The sequence below is a fragment of the Triticum dicoccoides genome, chromosome 2A, assembly GCF_002162155.2.
Source record: "Triticum dicoccoides isolate Atlit2015 ecotype Zavitan chromosome 2A, WEW_v2.0, whole genome shotgun sequence".
NCBI classification, from domain to species: Eukaryota; Viridiplantae; Streptophyta; class Magnoliopsida; order Poales; family Poaceae; genus Triticum; species Triticum dicoccoides.
The window spans coordinates 554,795,877-554,815,820 of record NC_041382.1 but is presented as its reverse complement, the minus strand read 5'-3'; the positions used below and the strand labels follow the sequence as shown (position 1 = coordinate 554,815,820).

Below are 19,944 nucleotides of genomic sequence, written 5' to 3'. Positions count from 1 at the left end.
GGATGGGCAGGTGTTCCTTATCCAACAAATATACGCCCGTGCCCATCTTGGAGTTGATGAGCTCCTGAATCTGAGGGGCATATCCACATCTCCTCTTTTGATCTGCTGCAGTCCTCTTAATTGTTTCCACTATGAGGCTCATGACTTTAAATTTCTGAGGCACATCAAACACATGTAGCAAGTTGATAGCATGGCCTCTGATCATCTTGTGATCTCTAGACTTGGGCAGAAGGGTGTGCCTAAGGATCCAGTTGATCGTAGGCAGTCCTGAGAGCAGATAATGCACTGAGCCAAATTTGAATGTGTCAAGTGCTTCATTCGGAATCTCCTTGTACATGTTGGACATGGAGTTGTGGTCCATCTTTTTCTTGGCATAGATATCCAAGTCCTCATCTTGCTCTTCTGGGGCATTAATGATCTGTGCCCACTCAGCCACTGTAGATTGGTACCTTGTACCCTCAGACATCCATGTGATCCTCCCATCTGGATAAAAGTGTGCCGTGGAGTAGAACTGCATGATAAGTTCCTCGTTCCACTTTGTGAGCTTCTGCCCAACAAAGTCAGCTACTCCACAAGCACTAAAGCTGTCAAATACTCCTGGGTAGTACTCCTCATTCTCCTTGATATATGTCCAATCAACCCATCGCATATCACAGATAATGGGCTTCTTATCTAGCAGCACAGTCTCATAGAAATCCTGCTGCTCCTTGGTATGAAACCTGTAGTCCACTGCAGTCCTTCTCCTAGAAGCATATGGATCTGCTTCTCTCCACTTCCTGAGCCCTGAGTCTCTCGTGAGCTTCATATCCTCAGCCACAGGATGAGCATCGTTGTGGTCTGGGATCTTGGGCTTGAGCTTCCGAAGGACATTCTCTTCCTCATCCTCAGAAACAGTCTCAGGCACTAGGGCCTTGTTCTTCTCAGCTGCAGGAATGCTCCTTGTGTTCCTCTTGGGCTTTGGCTTTGGAGCTGGCTTGGCCTTGGAAGCAGCTCCCCCTGATTTTATGGCATCTCCCATTAGCTTGGGTGCCTTGGGCGCTGGTGCAGCTGCCTCTTCTTCCTCCTCCTCTTCCATGATGGAAGCTTTGCCAAGTACTCTAGCAACAGTCTTCTTTACCCTTTCCTTTCTCTTCTTGCCTTCTGCAGCAACTGGCTCTTGGGGAGTGGGCTTCTCAGTTGAGGCTCTTGCCTTTGACATGGGCTGCCTGCCTGCTGGCCTTTTGATTTTCAGCCCTGGCTTTGTGCCTTGAGCTGGCTCAACTCTCTTGGAAGTGGCCTCTTCCTCTGCCACATAGTCCTCATCTTCAGAGTCTGAAGTTTTATTCTTCCTTTGTCTCGTGGAAGCCTTTGGCAAATTGCTAGGAGTGCTCCTGCTGCCTTCATCAGATGAACTGGAGGGACTAGTGCCCTCACTCATGACCACTTGCTGCTCTGACAGATTCTGGCTATCACTCTGGTCTGACATGCTGCAAACTGACTGCTGACCCTATGAATAGATTATAGAGGAGATAGAGTGGATGAGCATCACAAAATGCAGAGATTTTTGCAAAAAGAATGATCCAAAAACTTAGTTTTAGTTTCCCACTGAAATCATCTCGGATCTACCGATTTTCAAACTCGGTGATACCGAAGCAGTTTTGGAACCTAAACTAGTGAACTCGGTAGGACCGAGTCACAGTTCGGTGGCACCGAGACTGCTAGGGTTTCACTGAACTCAAAAATCGGTCACACCGATAAGTAATTCTCGGTCAGACCGAGTCTCACTTGTGCAATGGCATAAGCCAAATCGGTGGGACCGAGTTTTCAACTCGGTGGGTCCGAGATGGTTTCGGCGGAAACCTAAACCTAGAATTTTCGAATCAAACCTAACCTATGAGAGTTTTGACTGGATAGAAGTTTATCAAATGTGGCTAGAAACAATATGATCACAATGTGCTAGGAATCAGATTGAGGAATAGCACAAAGATCAAGTCCATACCCTAGTTCGGCGTGGACTTGCTACGGTGGCAACGGCGGGGCAGAATTCCCATTGACGGTGATGGAGACCAGCGATTGGAGGCTGCTGGCGGTGAGAAGACGATCTGGAGACCTCAAGGGAAGAGCAGGCTATCGCGTGGGCGAAGGGGTTCGGAGAAATTTCCAAATTTTGCCCGTGACTATATATAGCCCGACCCTGTCGGTGTGACCGAGTGGAACAACTCGGTGGCACCGAGATTCACTGAAACTCCGTGTGACCGAAAGGTTCAAATCGGTTGCACCGAGATCGAAAACCTAGATCAACTTAATGATCTCGGTAGGACCGAAAGTGGAGTATCGGTCAGACCGAGAATCATAAAGAGGTTTTGGAAGTTTAAGTCTATGACGAATCGGGGACTCTGAGCGCTCCTCACACAGAGTGGTTCGAATCTGACTTGATCAAATTTTGTGATGCAGCATGAATGGAGTTTGAGACGAGAAAAGCATAAATAGCTAGAGGAGGTTCTTAGGCATTCTTGTCCATCCACTTGGCAAAAAGAAATAAAGTCTAACAATCAAAAACAACAAGTGGATGTCCTCGAATGAGTAAATTATGCAACCAGCATGCTCACACAATAAGATGGCAAATGAAATATGTGGCAAGGCATGCACAACCAATTCTAGCATCTATCAAGCAATTTGCGATGACTAGGTCATCTATATATGAGTATATTGACTTAGGAGTCAAGTGAGAACACTTGATCATAGGTCATACTCATCGTTTAAGCTCAAGTGGGGTTACCACTTTTACATAAAGCATTGTTGTGTTCACATCTTTAGAGTTGCTTTAGCTCAAGTCTTAGAGTAAAGCTCCCCCTAGATGTGATATCCCCCCTAAGAGGGATGAACTAACCTTGGGTTTTGTCGATGATGACTTCGTGTAGATATTGAAGATGTGGATGCTCAATGTTGATGTAGATCTCTTGGAGCTATCCATTTGAGTGAATTGTTCTTTCAATACCTACATGGGTTAGTCCCACAAGGAACAAACAAGGATATCCATAGACATAGAGTGATGCACACAAAAGATGATGTCCATGAAAACTTTTAGATTACCTTGTCCCTTGTCTTACCAACAAGAGGGTTTGTGACTCCTTGAACTAGTGCAAGATGTGGAAGTTGATTGCACTTGTTCTTGCCAAAATGATAAGAGTGAAGTATATTGGCGGAGTCACCCTCAAGAACTTTCTAGTTCTTCTTCCTTTGGATCCACATCATCTTGATGGGAATCCTTGGAGTTGTAGTTGTACTTGATGAAGTGGAACTTGAAGTAGTCTTGGGAATCCACTTGACTAAGGTCTTTGGAGCTTCTTCAAATGCATCAATTTCCTCTTGAAGCTTGTCCTTGCCTTTTTGCTCGTAGTCTTGTGGTGGAAGATCATCTTGAGCTTGTGTCCCCTTGAAAGAAGTATACTTCTCTTGTTGAGGGACAAACTTTGTCTTGGGGTATTGATCTTCTTCCCATTCAACTCCATTGGCATTGAACTTTTGTTCAAAACCAACACCTTGATTCTTCCGGTGCATTCCTTGCTTGCACACAATTTCCTCGAATTGCTTACTCCCGACAAGGCTTTTGTACACTCCTTTCTCTATAATTCCCTTCAATAAGCTATTTTCTTGCTCAAGTGTAACTTGGCTAAGAGAATCATTAGTGGAATCAAGAGAACTACTAGAAGCAACAATATTGGATTTAGCATGATCATTGTTACTACTAGAGGAAGAATCTTTCTTGTTAGACTTGACTTGAGGCATGTGAGTGGATAAGAGTAAACGCTTGGCAATGTAAGAAGAACTTTTCTTGCGGAGATCATCATTGATTGCCTTTAAGAACTCATGCTCTTGCTCAAGATTGAGCTTTTCAAAGCGTAGTTTCTCATGAGCTCTTAAAAGTTCTTGATGATCTTCGAAGATAGTGTCATGAGCTAACTTAAGAGTTTTTAGTTCTTTAGTTAGAGCCTCAATCTTCTCCTTATCATTGTCATTCGTTTTATCTTGATTAGCATGATTAATTGGTCTTTCATCATAGTATTCATCACTAGAGTTGTCACCAAGCAAATCATCACCTAACAAGTCATCTTCATCACTATTGAAATCAACATACTCGGGGTGTGTTACCTTAGGACCTTTGGCCATGAAGCATCTTCCAATTCCTACATTTGGTGAGTCAAATATGTCGTAGGAGTTGGTTGACACAAGTGCTAGACCGGCAACACCTTCATCTTGAGTATCTTTGGAGTCGGAGTGATAACTTCTCTCGGAGTGGCTGTCGGAGTCGGAGCCGGATACCCATTCACCAACATGAGCTTGATGTCTTCGTCTTGTGTAGCTCCTTGATGATTTTTCCTTCCTTTCCGAATCCTTGCTTCTCCGTGAGTATCTTCGTTCATAACGATCATCTCTACTCCTTCTTTCCCTTGGTGGTGATCCTTTGCTTCTTCTTTTTGGAGAATCTTCTCTTCTCTTGTAGGGAGCCGTACACTCATTGGAATAGTGTCCGGGTCTTCCACAATTGTAACAGTTTCACTCTCGACTAGAAGATCTTTTGTCATTGTAGGACCTTGACTTGGAGCTTCTATCTTTGCTTCTACTCTTGTAGAACTTGTTGAAGTTCTTCACCATTAAGCTCAATTCTTCGTTGAAGTCTTGTTTCTCACTTGATGATGTAGGGGCTTCACATGAGGCTTTATAGGCACCACTTGATTTGTTGTGAAGTTCCTCTTTATCCTTAAGTGACATCTCATGAGCAACAATTCTTCCAATCACCTCCGTTGGCTTGAGATCTTTGTAATTGGGCATCATTTGGATCAATGTGCACACGGTATCATATTTTCCATCCAAGGCTCTTAGGATCTTCTTGATGATGAATCTATCGGTCATCTCTTCACTTCCTAAGCCGGCAATCTCATTTGTGATGAGAGCAAGCCTAGAGTACATTTCAGCGACACCTTCACCATCCTTCATCTTGAACTTTTCAAGTTGGCTTTGAAGCACATCCAACTTGGATTCCTTGACGGAGTCGGTACCTTCGTGCATATCAATCAAAGTGTCCCAAATTTCCTTTGCATTCTCAAGGCGGCTGATTTTGTTGAATTCTTCGGGGCACAATCCGTTGAAGAGAATATCACAAGCTTGAGCATTGTATTGCAACATCTTCAACTCATCCGCGGTAGCTTCACGGTTTGGTTCTCTCCCATCAAAGAAGTCACCATGCAAACCAACACACACAATAGCCCAAACGGCGGGGTTATGTCCAAGAATATGCATTTTTCATTTTATGCTTCCAACTAGCAAAATTAGTACCATCAAAGTAAGGACCTCTACGGTGATAATTTCCCTCACTAGACGCCATACTCTCCTAGGTTGTGAAATCAAGGCTATGACCACCAAAAGCTATGGAGATCAAGCAAATGGAGACCAAAGCTCTGATACCACTTGTAGGATCGAAAGTATGTCTAGAGGGGGGTGATTAGACTACTTGACAAAATAAAAACTTAACCTTTTCCCAATTTTAGTTCTTGGCAGATTTTAGATAATTTAGCACAAGTCAAGCAATCATTACATAATTCAAGCAAGCATGCAAAGAGTATATAGGCAGCGGAAAGTAAAGCATGCAACTTGCAAGAAAGTAAAGGGAAGGGTTTGGAGATTTCAAACGCAATTAGAGACACGGATGTTTTTCCCGTGGTTCGGATAGGTGGTGCTATCCTACATCCACGTTGATGGAGACTTCAACCCACGAAGGGTAACGGTTGCGCGAGTCCACACAGGGCTCCACCCAAGGGTAACGGTTGCGCGAGTCCACACAGGGCTCCACCCACGAAGGGTCCACGAAGAAGCAACCACCCACAAAGGGTCCATGAAGAAGCAACCTTGTCTATCCCACCATGGCTATCGCCCACGAAGGAGTTGCCTCACTAGCGGTAGATCTTCACGAAGTAGGCGATCTCCTTGCCCTTACAAACTCCTTGGTTCAGCTCCACAATCTTGTCGGAGGCTCCCAAGTGACACCTACCAATCTAGGAGACACCACTCTCCAAGAAGTAACAAATGGTGTGTAGGTAATGAGCTCCTTGCTCTTGTGCTTCAAATGATAGTCTCCCCAACACTCAACTCTCTCTCATAGGATTTGGATTTGGTGGAAAGAAGATTTGAGTGGAAAGCAACTTGGGAAGGCTAGAGATCAAGATTCATATGGTAGGAATGGAATGTCTTGATCTCAACACATGAGTAGGTGGTTTTCTCTCAGAACATATGAGTAGGAATGGTGTGTGTGTTCTGATGGCTCTCTCTTTTAATGAGAAGGAGGTGGAGGGGTATATATAGCCTCCACACAAAATCCAACCGTTACACACAATTTACCAATCTCAGTGGGACCGAATCAGAAAACTCGGTCTGACCGAAGTAGTAAACCTAGTGACCGTTAGGAATTTCGGTGGGACTGACATGCAACTCGGTAGGACCGATTCGGTTAGGGTTTGGGCATAACGTAATCTCGGTGAGACCGATTACACAAATTCGGTGAGACCGAATTTGGTAATTAGCTAACCAGAGAGTTGGTCAGGCAAACTCGGTGGGACCGATTTGCTCTTTCGGTGAGACCGAGTGGAACTCGATGAGACCGAAAAGTTACAAATGGGAAACACTAAGTTTACATTGCAATCTCGGTGGGACCGATTCGCTCTTTCGGTGAGATCAAAAGTTACGAAAGGGAAACAGAGAGTTTGCAACCCCATCTCGGTGAGACCGAGATCCTTATCGGTAGGACCGAATTGCTAGGGTTTGGCAGTGGCTAATGACAAGTGAAACTTGGTGGCGCCGGATAGGAAGAATCGGTAGGACCGAGTTTGGCTTAGGGTTTAGGTCATATGTGGATATGGGAAAGTAGTTGAGGGCTTTGGAGCATATCACTAAGCACATGAAGCAAGAGGCTCATTAAGCAACACCTCATCCCTCCTTAATAGTATTGGCTTTTCCTAAAGACTCAATGTGATCTTGGATCACTAAAATATAAAATGAAGAGTCTTGAGCTTTTGAGCTTGAGCCAATCCTTTGTCCTTAGCATTTTGAGGGTTCCACTTTCACATCCATGCCATGCCAATCATTGAGCTTTCCTGAAATAATCATCTTGGAATAGCATTAGCTCAATGAGCTATATGTTGTTATAAATTACCAAAACCACCTAGGGATAGTTGCACTTTTCACAAGGATAATACTTGTTATGTGCTTGGGACTTTGAATATGCATTGTTATCTCATAAGTTACTTGTCTTTTGCAGGCTGAGCTTAGCAAAAAGGAAACCCAAATCGCCGTCCTTCAAGAAAATATCAAATCTCAACAAGACGAAACTTCCAAGTCCAAGGATGAACTAACTAGTGCCTTAGCAGCAATGGAAAAACTGAAGGAGAGTTTCAAAAACGGGCGGGCAGGAAGGGATACAGAAAAATCAACTCTGCTGAAGAGGGTTGAGGATGCTGAAACGGCCCTTAATCCGGTGGTAAAGGAGCTGATGGCTTAAAGCAGCACATAAATGCCATGATGTGATGCCCGAATACTTGGGATACAGTAATCCCACGTTAATGCTGCCATGTCACCCTAATTACAAAGATCAATTTCCCCTGGATAAAATTCAAACCCAAATTTAATTAGCAAGTGAAATTATTACTTCATCAAACATTAAAATAAAATTGTAGTTTTGGTTGCAAATTTTAACTAACTATTTTTCGTACATAAAACAACATTATTTGACTCACCTAGTAATCCCTAGGAAAATTATAAAGAGGTCCCACATCAACTAAAATAGCCTTTTAAAATAAACAAATATATATTTAAGTCCATTTGACCTCAAAATATTTTGGACCACTCCTAGTTATGGCCTAGTATTTAAGTGCCAAGTTTCTTACTAAACTAAGATCATCGGATAGTAAGATAAATTACAAAACCAAAAAAAGGAGAAAAGGAAATTCCCCGAAGCACTGGGCCTAAGTGCATAGTGCATCGGCCCAACCGCTGCTACAGGCTTGCCCGGCTCAACCTGGCCGGCCTTTTCCTCAACGTCTCGCCAAGGGGAAGGTCGAGCCTTGCTCGCACGCCGTCCACGCAGTGGATGTCGCGCTATCGGCCATCCCGCGGTCGCGGTGATGGATAAGATGAGCCCCCGCTGCCCTTCGATCCCCTCCGAACCCTATTCCCCTCGTTCGCCTCCCCCCACGCATCTCCCTCCCGATCCCGAGCCCACCTGAGCAAAGCCGCCGTCACGCCATTGTCGTAGACATCCTCTGAAGCCCTATAGCGCCGCACACTGTTGTCCAGGAGCAGCACCATCGACCTCTACATCGACTACATCACCGGATTGGACGAGAACGCCACTGCAATCGACGCATCGTCCACCTATTCACCCACGGCCGCCGCCGCCATTGACGCTCGATCCCTCATCTCCAGTACGTTCCCGGCCACCTCGAGCTCACCTTCGGCACCGTGGTAAGCCCCTCCTCCGGTTGCCCCTTTTCTTTGGCTCGATCCGTGCCCGTAGTGTCCGCCCCGCGAGGTCCGTTCGCCATGGTTTCCCCGAAATTTTGCATCCGTGTGTGCGTACGTACTGCTGCAGCCGCTACTAATCCTGCCGCTACCGCTGGCCACCGCTCGCGCCTACAGCCTCTGATGTCCCGTGCTGCTGCCGCCCTGGCCTTGCGCCACGCCGGAGCCTGCCTCTGCGAGATGGCGCACCGCCTGTTCGCGCAGCCCGTCACCCGCGCATGGCCTCACCGCTGCTCGCCCGCCTCCACCGCCGCCTCCGCATCTCGCCGCTGCTGCTTCGTTACTGCCGCCGCTACTGCTAGTCGCCGACCGCACCTTGCTCCGGCGCACACAGCGTGCGGGTGCCCTGCTGCGCTCGCCCGCGTAGCCCTGTTTCGCCGCCCGCCCGTGGCGCCCCGTTCCGGCGCCCGCCCGCGCGGCCCCGCTGCGCCCCCCTCCGCTCGTCGCCCCGCCTCAACCTGGCCTGGCCCACGAGCCGCCGCAGCTCGCCGGTCGCCGCTGGCGCGCCTGCCTCCGGCCCCGCGGGCCACCGCCTCACCCGCCTCCAGCCCAGCTGGCCACCGCCGTTGCTGCGGGTTCGGCAGCTACGCGCCTGTCTGCACACGCGTGGCTGGCCGGTTAGGCCTAAGCTGGGTGGGCCCCAACCACTAACCCAATTAATCAGGACACTACCCCTCTGATCTCTACTTCTAATGGAGCAGTTGGTAGTCTTCATCGGTCAATTTTCAACCCACCTCTCATGGTTTTTTTGGTACTCACACTGAGCCATCATGAACCGAAAAAACCTCGTACCGAAGCCCCCACGCCCTCGCACCACGAGTGAAAAACCATCCAAAAAGCAAAGCAAATAAAATCTACGAAGGTTAACCAGCAAAAAACAACCTACGAAAATTAACCAGCGAAAAAAACAAACAAATCGCACGCAGGTTCGACAGGGCTCCCCTCGATCTATTCCCAGGTTGATCCTCAGGACGCCCAGCGGCGACAGCCTTCGCCATCGCCGAGATCCGAGAGGAGCCGTCGCCACCGAGGTCCGGGAGGAGCCGCCGCCGCACCGTCTTCCTCCTCCGCCGACCTCTGGGGCACCCTACTCGTCGGCCGCCGCCGCCTCGCGGAACCCAAGGGCAGGGCAGGGTGTGATCGCTTTGCGGTCGAGGTCCAAGATCGCTGCCGCCGAGGTCCAAGATCGCCGCCATCGACCTCTGAGATCGCCATCCCTCTCTATTTCTGGTTCGCTGGCCTCTCTCCGTTTTCCCAATATTTCTCTTCTGTGCGCGTGCATCGCTGTCAGCGTCCACTACCGGCCACCTCCGCCGTCGATTGGTGCCCCCATGGCGCTACCGACTCCGACAAGATCTCCTATTTCCAATATATGCAGCCGCTTCGCTGTTCTGGTCCCATGTGCGGCCCCGTGGCTAACCCTAGCCACCTCTATCTCCGACGGTGATGCCTCCTCTTCCTCTTGCAGTCCCGTCCTCGTCCTTGCTGTTGCTCCACACGTATATCCGACGGTGACGGTGACCAACGGGCTGTGGGCCTACCAGAGGGCGCGGCAGGCGACAACGCAAGGCCGCTCATAGCAGGGTGCGTGGTCAATGCTCACGACAATGGTGGGCGTGAGCATGGCACAGGCAGCGGCCAGGTGCATGCGGGTGGTAGCCGTTGAGGACATGTTGATGTTCATTCGGGCCACACGGTGAGTATTCTCTGTTTATGTGAATAGATGCATCAGCCATAAGGCTGCACCATCTCCAAGTATTTCTGGGTCAATCACAGTGCAGGATAGATACCGGTCCTCCTCTTTGCAGTTAATTAAATATATTTGTTAGTTGGTAGCTACGCAAATGATCACAAAGAGAAGACTACCGCTGGTTCGAATGATCTCTCCTCTTTGCAGTTAATAAAATAGATCTGTTAGCTGCTTAACTGCTACAACTGATTGTATCACTGGCCGGTTACTTTGGGTGAATTGGGAAGAACAAATTACGCCATGTATGTTCCATCTCATTTTGTTCAACGCTTGTGCTTTTCGTAATTGGGAGTCTCCAAGTTTTGATTCCATTTATTAGAATGATTGCTACTATCTGCTTGATGAATGGAATGTGAAGATTGTATAAAATAGTAGGATTTCAGTTTGTATGCTCGTCCAGTAACCGAGTTTTTACAGGTTTCATGATACAATTGCGCAAATGTGTTAGACTTTCTAATTACTTTTGCAGTGCCATATAATTGTTAAACTTTCTAATGGGCATGCTTCTCAGATCCAAGGCATGGAGAACTCCAAGGAGTTTGCTAACAAGTTGTTCGGGATATGTCGAGGCAGAGGAACATTGAGTCGGATGAAGGCATTAACAAGGATCGGCTCAAAGAGGTCTAGACGGAGATTACTGACCACATCTTGGACTAAGCTATGTTCAGTTTAAGTCAATCTAACATACTGATGAAAATTTTCCTTTGGGTGTCTCACATTAACAAGTGGAACATGAACATTGATGGGATGCTCACAGAAGATGAGGTCAAGAAGGTGGCTACGCAAATGATCCCAAAGAGAAGACTACCGTTGGTTCGTCTTCCCCCGCCCCTTCAACTATGTTCACGTCTGAACATCAATCTATTGATATTGTTTGGTATTTTTTTCCAGGGCCTTTTGATCGACCACGCGATTCAAAAAGCTCTTTAGTGCAGTTTGCAACAACAAAAATCAGAGGATTGGTCGTTTGTAAGGGCGGATATCTCAGAGGCGGCAGCCACCCGGATTGGAATTTAATTTCAATCAATTTCCCTGTCTGAAGTTTCATACTAGATGGTATGTTCCTATGATGTGGTTTGTTTATGGGGATGGAGATGTGTAGGCACTTGTTAGTTCAGAATTTTGCGATAAGATGAAACTAACTACTGCTCTGATATGCTCTTAGAGTTGCAAGTGGTACTATGTTCCTACGCTGTGTCGACCCGAGCAGTTGCGAGAGCGAATGAAGCTGTGGTTGCACGGACAAGCTTGTGGAGATGTCAGTATGCACGCATGCGTCCCTGATTTGGATCATGCCTCTGGCCTGGTAGGATTCTTGCTCTGCCCCGACCTCAAGGGCGTTCGTCTATCTGTGTCGTGCTCGGGAAATGCAGGTGTGGTTCTTCAGCTTTTCTTTGTCTTTTTCTTGGTATGTATATCTCTCAATCTTGTGAGCCGTGATTTTCATGCTGCCACGTATGCCATTGTGTCCTGTATAATGATTCTTCTTCTTATTTTTGAATGGCATAATTATTCTTATTGAGGCACTGCCGCTGCCTAATTTGCTTATAGAAATAACATGCTAATTAATACAGGGAGAGAGTATGATTTTTTGACACAATCTGCAGTACCCGTGAGCCTGCCCATAGGTACTGTAGCTTCCATTCTTGTTTTCTCTCATTGAAATTATGGATTCGGAAACTAATCATGGAGTGTCTAGATTGCCTGCTATATTACCAAGTGCGTTGAAGGAAAAGCTGCTGCCACTATTGATGACCACTCTAGGTGATATAATTCATGTTTGCTTTTTTGTTTCAGCAGCTTCCTGTAGCATATTGGTTCCATCTTTTTTTTGCATCATGGTACATTATTCTCATCTTGATATATATCATTTGGTCAACTAAAGATTTGAGTGCAGGGTAGAATTCTTGGTTGATTTTAGAATTTCGTTGTTGATTAGTTGGCCAACAGACTTTGATGAAATTCAAGGCGTCATTTAGTGTACTATATGTCATATTTGTCTTATCTCTCAATCTTGTGAGCCGTGATTTTCAAGCTGCCATGTATGCCATTGTGTCTTGTATAATGATTCTTCTTATTATTTTTGAATGGAATAATTATTCTTATTGAGGCACTGCCGCTGCCTAATTTGCTTACAGAAATAACATACTAATTAATACAGGGAGAGAGTACAATTTTTTGACACAATTTGCAGTACCCGTCAGCCTGCCCATAGGTACTGTAGCTTCCATTCTTGTTTTCTCTCATTGAAATTATGGATTTGGAAACTAATCATGGAGTGTCTAGATTGCCTGCTATATTACCAAGTGCGCTGAAGGAAAAGCTGTTGCCACTGTTGATGACCATTCTAGGTGATATAATTCATGTTTGCTTTGTTGTTTCAGTAACTTCCTGTAGCATATTGGTTCCATCTTCTTTTTTTGCATCATGTTACATTATTCTCATCTTGATATATATCATTTGGTCAACTGAAGATTTGAGTGCAGGGTAGAATTCTTGGTTGATTTTAGAATTACGTTGTTGATTAGTTGGCCAACAGACTTTTATGAAATTCAAGGCGTCATTTAGTGTACTATATGTCATATTTGTCTTATTTCTATACTCACAATATTTCCGCAACATCTGAACAAATGATGCTAAATTGATATAATCATTTTGGATTAGTGTCATCTTCTCAATGCTGAACAGCCAAAATATATACATAGTGAGCAGTCCGACGCACATGCTCATACGTCATATTTATGTACTGTTTAACACGGCAAAAATTGGTCAAACATTTAAACATTTCTACTGTTTAACACAGCCAAAATATATACACAATTATCAGTCCTCCGCTGCACGTTAGATCCAGCCTCCCTCCCTTGACACCATTCTTCTTACTTATTATTATTTATTTAAAAAATATCTTTAGTTTTATTTTCTAGCTACTTTAATTCATTTGTATATGGTTAGTTCCATCGCACTACGAGGATGATCCATGGCTGGTCACGGACGATCACCTGCGAGGACGATTCATGGCCGGTTGGGGATGGTCAGTTCCATCACACTGCGAGGAGATGATTCATGGCCGGTCGAGGATGGTCACCTGCGGTGAGCACGAGTACCTCCTCCATATCCTCCCTATACTAGCACACTTGGCGATGAAAATGACAGCCAGGAGAATCCCTCCTTCACACCTCTTCTCCATCTCTGTCAAATTGTCCTCTCCAGCAAGGTGTCTATGCATGAATCATATTTATGATTTCTTTGCATTTTTAACAATTAATATAGATTTTTGTACCCACAGCCCGAAGGCCAACCTTAATACTGGACCTCGAGAGGAGCATGTGGCCAACCATGCCGGAGGACGCAGAGGAGTTGTTTGGGAATGTTATCATCAGAGGACCCAAGAAGCAGCCCACCATGGATGCATGGACCAACCACGGAAGTCTATTGTGAGTTTGATGCTTCTCATGTGTTCACTGTGGTGCAATGAAGATCTGATGGGCAATGGTCTCATGACATTTCCTTTCTGAAAACTTAAATTTATAGCTTGCAATCCATCTGTGGCGAGGGTTCATGACATACAAGCCGATAGATTTGGGGGTCCACTTCCCGGTGAAACAAATGTTCATTGCAGACAATACGAAGACGATGATTGGTACATTGAGGTGAATATATTAGAATTTTTATTCTTCTCTCTCCATGTCTATGTTTGTGCTTGATCAACTGTCCACGCAATGATTTTAGTTGTACAAAGTCCTAAGCTGGTCTCACTAGGTTGTACCCAGTGGCGGAGACAGGGGGACCAGCAGGGGCCTGGCCCCCCCTAACACCATGATTTTGCATGTAATTTGCTATGAACAGTGGCAAAATTAGTACTAATTTGCTGCTAAAAATCTATTTTTCAACACTTTGGCCCTCCCCAACCTGTTTTAGTAGCACTTGGCCTCCCTTATAGATATGTTCTGGCTCTGCCACTGGTTCGTACTCATACATTGTTTTAGTAGCACTTGGCCTCCCTTATAGATATTTTAACTTCCTGCAAATTTTGGTGATGAAATAACATTGGTGGAGGTCTGGACAAAAAGAAAAAAATCGATGCTCCAAAATGCTTCCGAGAACAAATGTTTTGGAGCGTCGATTCATTTTTGACCAGACCTACACGAATGTCATTTCATCAAAAGCATTTGCAAGAAGTTAAAACTTTCATAAATTTTAATTGAAAAAATCAGATTTTTTATATTTTTTTACTGTGTTTTCGGATTTTACTATTCATCAAGGAGCATGTGAGCTCGGGTTCAAATACTCCACGTCTTCATATTTATTCCTATTCTCCTTTTGTCATTTTTTACATCTAGGCATATAGTGTTTTGCTGTGTCTCAAAGTTTTACCTTTTTAAAAGTGATATGTGTTTATATTTTGTGGATGTTTTTGTTGCTGGTATATATTCTCAAGTGATAATCATCGTATCTTGTCAATCTCTATGTTATGAGAGGTATAAAAATATAATCGGATCTAAATTTGATAGTATGCTACCTTCGCCAATATACTGCATCATGTGAAGGCTGCAAGGTTGCACCTTGGAGCTCAAAATTTGGTGTCTTCGCATTGAAGGATCCAATCCATCGACTTTGGAGTTTGAACATGTCACTTGTGATGGGGAGAGGAAGAGATGACTTGCATACACTGGACAATGAGTGTGTTAGCAGCGTGGTGGCTCAGGACTGTACAAGTTGTAGTAGCCCCTTCCCTTGTAATTGTTTTGTTTTGATTGGAAGCACCTTATAATTGAGCTAATATATGGATTTCAGTTACATCGTCTGTCCAAGTATGCGAGGCCCATGAGACGGGCTTTAATCACTTCTCTTTTTTGTCAGTATTTTGATAGGGGACCTATGTATATGGAAGGAGTTAGTATCATGTAAATCGTATCACCAATTTAAGGATCCTCGTGTTTTCTTACTTTTCAACACTTATTTGTGATTTTGTTCACAAGTTTTCAATTTCATTCTGTAGAATGAAGATAATTTTTTTGTTGTATTTTTTGTCCATGTAGAGGATACAAGACATCATATTAAGTAATCAATTAATGAAATAATGAATTAACTTACGTATGTGTGTGTTTATGCCTCGCTCTTTGTCCCTCCTAGCGAGAGGGCGACGATAAGGACGGTTGTCTTCGGGTGTCCCCCAACGTGGTTGACAGGTTGGCGGTGTGAGGAAATGTGTGACTATGGAGGGAGCTCAACAATTGGGCTACAATGATAGGAAGAAAGAATGTGTGACTATGGAGGGAGCTCAACAATTGGGCTACAATGATAGGAAGAAAGGATGTTACGAGAAGAGAGTGGCTGATTGCAAATAAAGTGTTAGCTATGTTGCAGCGATTGTCCACACAGCTGAATTTGGAGAGCCTATCGGCCGTCCGTTTGATGTCCAAACATGCCCAAATATACAAGGAAGAATTGAGCTTCGATCTTGAAGACAACTTTAGTCATTTGTTTAGTTCATTTATATGCATTGTATTGTAGCCCGTAGCAACGCACGGGCGGTCTACTAGTAAACTTAATTACCCACATGTGACACTGACCATCGGGACCTACCACCACTTAATCTACTTAAAACAATATGTTAGTTAAGTGACCCAATGACAGGTAGACCCCACCTCTAAATATATTTTTTAAGAAATTGTTAAAACTGTATGTATGACACCTGGGCCCCATTGGCCCTCTTTGACCAGTCAACAGGGACTGTTGACTGCTGACTCAGCAGTCAACAGGTCCCACCTGACATAGACATCCACACATTGGTGGGTACACTTATGTGTACCCATAACAGTTCTGTATTCAATATATTCGAATTAAAAAGAATTCTAGAAATTGTAGAATATTAATAAAACTTCAAAAATTAATATAAAATGAACTGTATCTCGGATGAAAAAGTTTTATATATGAAAGTTGCCAGAACGACGAGGCGAATCCGAATATGCAACCTGTTCATCCACCACGCATCCCTAGCATAGAAAATACACAACTTTTCCCCTCCGATTTATTTGTCCGAAAACGCAAAACACCGGGGATATTTTCCCGGATGTTTTCCCCCTTCACCAGTACCACCTCATACCGCGTTAGGGCACCCCTAGCACCGATACTTGTCATGTCATGCATCGCTATGCATCTGTTTGCTTAATATTTATTGTTTCTTCCCCCTCTTCTCTCGCTAGACACCGAGACCGACGCCACTGCTACCCAGTATGACTACGGTGTTGACGACCCCTCTCTCTTGCCAGAGCAACCAGGCAAGCCCCCCCTGATCACCAGATATCGCCTACTCTTCTCCCTACTTCTTGCATTAGAGTAGTGTAGCATGTTACTGCTTTTCGTAAATCCTATCCTGATGCATAGCCTGTCATTGTTGCTGCAGTTATTGATACCTTACCTGCAATCCTAAATGCTTAGTACAGGATGCTAGTTTATCATTAGTGGCCCTACATTCTTGTCCGTCTGCCATGCTATACTATCGGGCCGTGATCACTCGGGAGGTGATCACGGGTGTATACTTATATTCATATTATATGATACCTGTGGTGATTAAAGCCGGGTTGGCTCGTAGAGTACCCACGAGTGATTCACAGATTGGGCCCGAAAGGACGCTTGTCCCGACGGCCCTTTGAGTTGATCTTTGTGGCGGAGCAACAGGGCAGGTTGAGACCGCCTAGGAGAGAGGTGGGCCTGGCCCTGGTCGGTGTTCACGGTTACTTCAAAATAACATGCTTAACGAGATCTGGGTATTTGATCTGAGTCTGGCTACTGGCCTATACGCACTAACCAACTACGCGGGGACAGTTATGGGCACTCGACATCGTGGTATTAGCCGAAGCCTTCGTGACGTCAGCGACTGAGTGGCGCGCACCGGTTTGGATTGGAACGCCTGCTCTTGTATAAGGGACGCTAGGTCTACTCACCAGCTGCGTACGCAATGTGCACGTGTGCAATGTGCGATGGGCCCAGACCCCTGCGCCATAGGCTTTAGACCAGGGTGCTGATCTCTCTGTTGTGCCTAGGTAGGGCTGCGACGTGTTGATCTTCCGAGGCCGGGCATGACCTAGAAAAGTGTGTCTGGACAAAGGGGATCGAGCGTGTTGGAAAATGTGGTGCACCCCTGCACGGAAGTTAATCTATTCGAATAGCATTGATCTTCGGTAATAGGACGACTTGGAGTTGTACCTTGACCTTATGACAACTAGAACCAGATACTTAATAAAACACACCCTTCCAAGTGCCAGATACAACCGGTGATCGCTCTCTCACAGGGCGACGAGGGGAGGATCACCGGGTAGGGTTATGCTATGCGATGTTACTTGGTGAACTTACCATCTACTCTCTTCTACATGCTGCAAGATGGAGGTGGCCAGAAGCGTAGTCTTCAACAGGACTAGCTACCCCCCTCCTATTCCGGCATTCTACAGTTTAGTCCACATATGTTACCCATTTTCCATTTGATACCATATGTAGTGTAGTTCATTGCTTGCGAGTACTTTGGTTGAGTACTCACGGTTGCTTTGCTCCCCCTTTTCCCCCTTACTATACCCGATTGCTGCGACCTGACATTGGAGTCCAGGAGCCAGACGCCACTGTCAATGACGACTGCTACTACTCGGGAGGTGCCTACTACTATGTGCAGGCCGCTGACGACGACCAGGAGTAGTTTAGGAGGATCCCAGGAAGGAGGCCTGCGCCTCTTTTGATCTATAACCCAGTTTGTGCTAGCCATCTTATGGCAACTTGTTTAACTTATGTCTGTACTCAGATATTGTTGTTTCCGCTGACTCTTGTGTCTTCGAGCATTTGTATTCGAGCCTTCGAGGCCCCTGGCTTGTAATATAAAGCTTGTATTATTTTAATTTGTGTCTAGAGTTGTGTTGCGATATCTTCCTGTGAGTCCTTGATCTTGATCGTACACATTTGCGTGTATGACTAGTGTACGGTTAAATCGGGGGCGTCACAAGTTGGTATCAGAGCCGACTGCCTGTAGGAATCCCTCTTCCACACTCCTTGGTCGAAGTTGAGTCTAGTCGATGAAAACTGTTTTACTAACATGGATGTGCGGCCCATGGTCCCACGTCGCCGTTTGGGTGGTATTAGGATCTTTTACTCCTCGATCTATGCTCTGGGAATCTGATCTCTCTACTATTCGGGTTAAATGACTTTACTAAAATCTAACTTTAGTATCTCGTGATCACATCCACCCGAAGATCCGCTTCATTCCAGATGATCGATTGCTTCACCAGAAGATATTGAAGATACTCTTCGATCATTCCCGAGACCCTTGTGCCCTCTGATTTTCAATTCCCTAATACCGATATATCCATATGGATAACGACATACACTTGTTGTTCATACAATTACTCCGAATTGATCTTGTTATTACAAGATACCCCGATATTCTCTCTATTGCTCCGAGAAAACTTTGTGCCTACTGCCTTGCAGTTATAAGCCACCTGAATACCCCTACGGATAATTCTTGCACTTACTGAGTATCCATTCATCCCCAATTGTTCATGTGACTCACAATATTCTTTGCAATACTATTCGATCTTTCGAAAATCCTCACTAGCCTATTGCTCTTGTTCTTTCTTACATGCTTGCACTATGATTACTTCCATAAGTCTAGTAATCTTGTTGACATCCATTATCATTATCATTTTGAGTCTTTGATCCAATATGTTTGCGAATGCTCACAATCATCAATCCAACCCAAAGTTCATCCTTCTGGCTCAGATGTCATTTTAAACATGAGCTAGATCTCGACCAATCAAATTACCACCGATGTTATCCCTAAGACTACCCAACTTATCCATCCTTAGTCAGAGCATTTGCTTCTGATCCCTTGATTTGGAAATCACAATTCCTTTGCATTTGAGCTTTGAATTAGTTAGTTGTTTCTAGAATCCAATGCCTTTGCATTGTTTCTTCCTCTGTTTGAGTACCAATGTTTACATCAGATCCCTTGAGGACCATTGGATCCTTTGCTGGATTTTATCCGACAATGTCCCTCGTGTTCAATCACTTTGCAAGTTCTTTCCCTAATATATAATGCCATTGGTAAATCCTATTCTCTGGTTTGGCCAACCATGCTCTGCTTTCGAGCTGGTGATATTTACTATTGAAGCATGTGGTATATGTTTACACGATGCCCCGATGGGTTGAACCTATGCCTTCCTTAATCTGTGTGAACCCGAAAGTTTTCACGGGTCATACTCCTCTCGTAATTCACCAGGTAGGTTTTCACACTCAACTCATTTTAATAGAGCAGTGAATGAATGATCATGCATTGGAGAAGTGGGAGTCGACCTTGAACTTTGTGTTCATGCCCATGGACACAATGTAGATCTTATCATGGAAGCTACTCTTAAATTAATTATTCCCTTGGTATAAGCTCATCTTATATCTGGGATCAGGTCTTTTGAAATCGTGGTTCCGACCATATTGATATTCTTTGATTCCTTTTTCTTTTCTCAGACAAGTTGAAGTACTTGTCTTCTGTAGTTCATTGCAACTGTCCAACCTTTACTTTCGTCGGGTATTACACTCTGGTATCTCGAGAATAATGTGGAACTGCATAGCTTCCTATGGGTTCTTCTTCAACTGTCATTTCTCAC

At 45.0% G+C, this 19,944-nt stretch overlaps 1 protein-coding gene and 1 long non-coding RNA gene across 2 annotated transcripts; both read left to right on the top strand.

Moving 5' to 3' along the window:
- The first annotated feature begins 8,110 nt into the window (after positions 1-8,110).
- Positions 8,111-11,868, top strand: LOC119355337. The gene is made up of 5 exons (XR_005171569.1): positions 8,111-8,493; positions 10,812-10,921; positions 11,027-11,113; positions 11,192-11,356; positions 11,466-11,868. It is a non-coding gene; the product is annotated as an uncharacterized LOC119355337 (long non-coding RNA).
- Positions 11,869-12,000: 132 nt separating this feature from the next.
- Positions 12,001-15,255, top strand: LOC119355336. Its single transcript, XM_037622129.1, has 7 exons — positions 12,001-12,064; positions 12,462-12,515; positions 12,587-12,651; positions 13,253-13,514; positions 13,587-13,734; positions 13,832-13,950; positions 14,848-15,255. The coding sequence occupies exons 3-7, from the start codon at positions 12,639-12,641 to the stop codon at positions 14,957-14,959; spliced, it is 654 nt and encodes a 217-aa protein (XP_037478026.1). The 5' UTR covers positions 12,001-12,064; positions 12,462-12,515; positions 12,587-12,638; the 3' UTR covers positions 14,960-15,255.
- Positions 15,256-19,944: the final 4,689 nt, after the last annotated feature.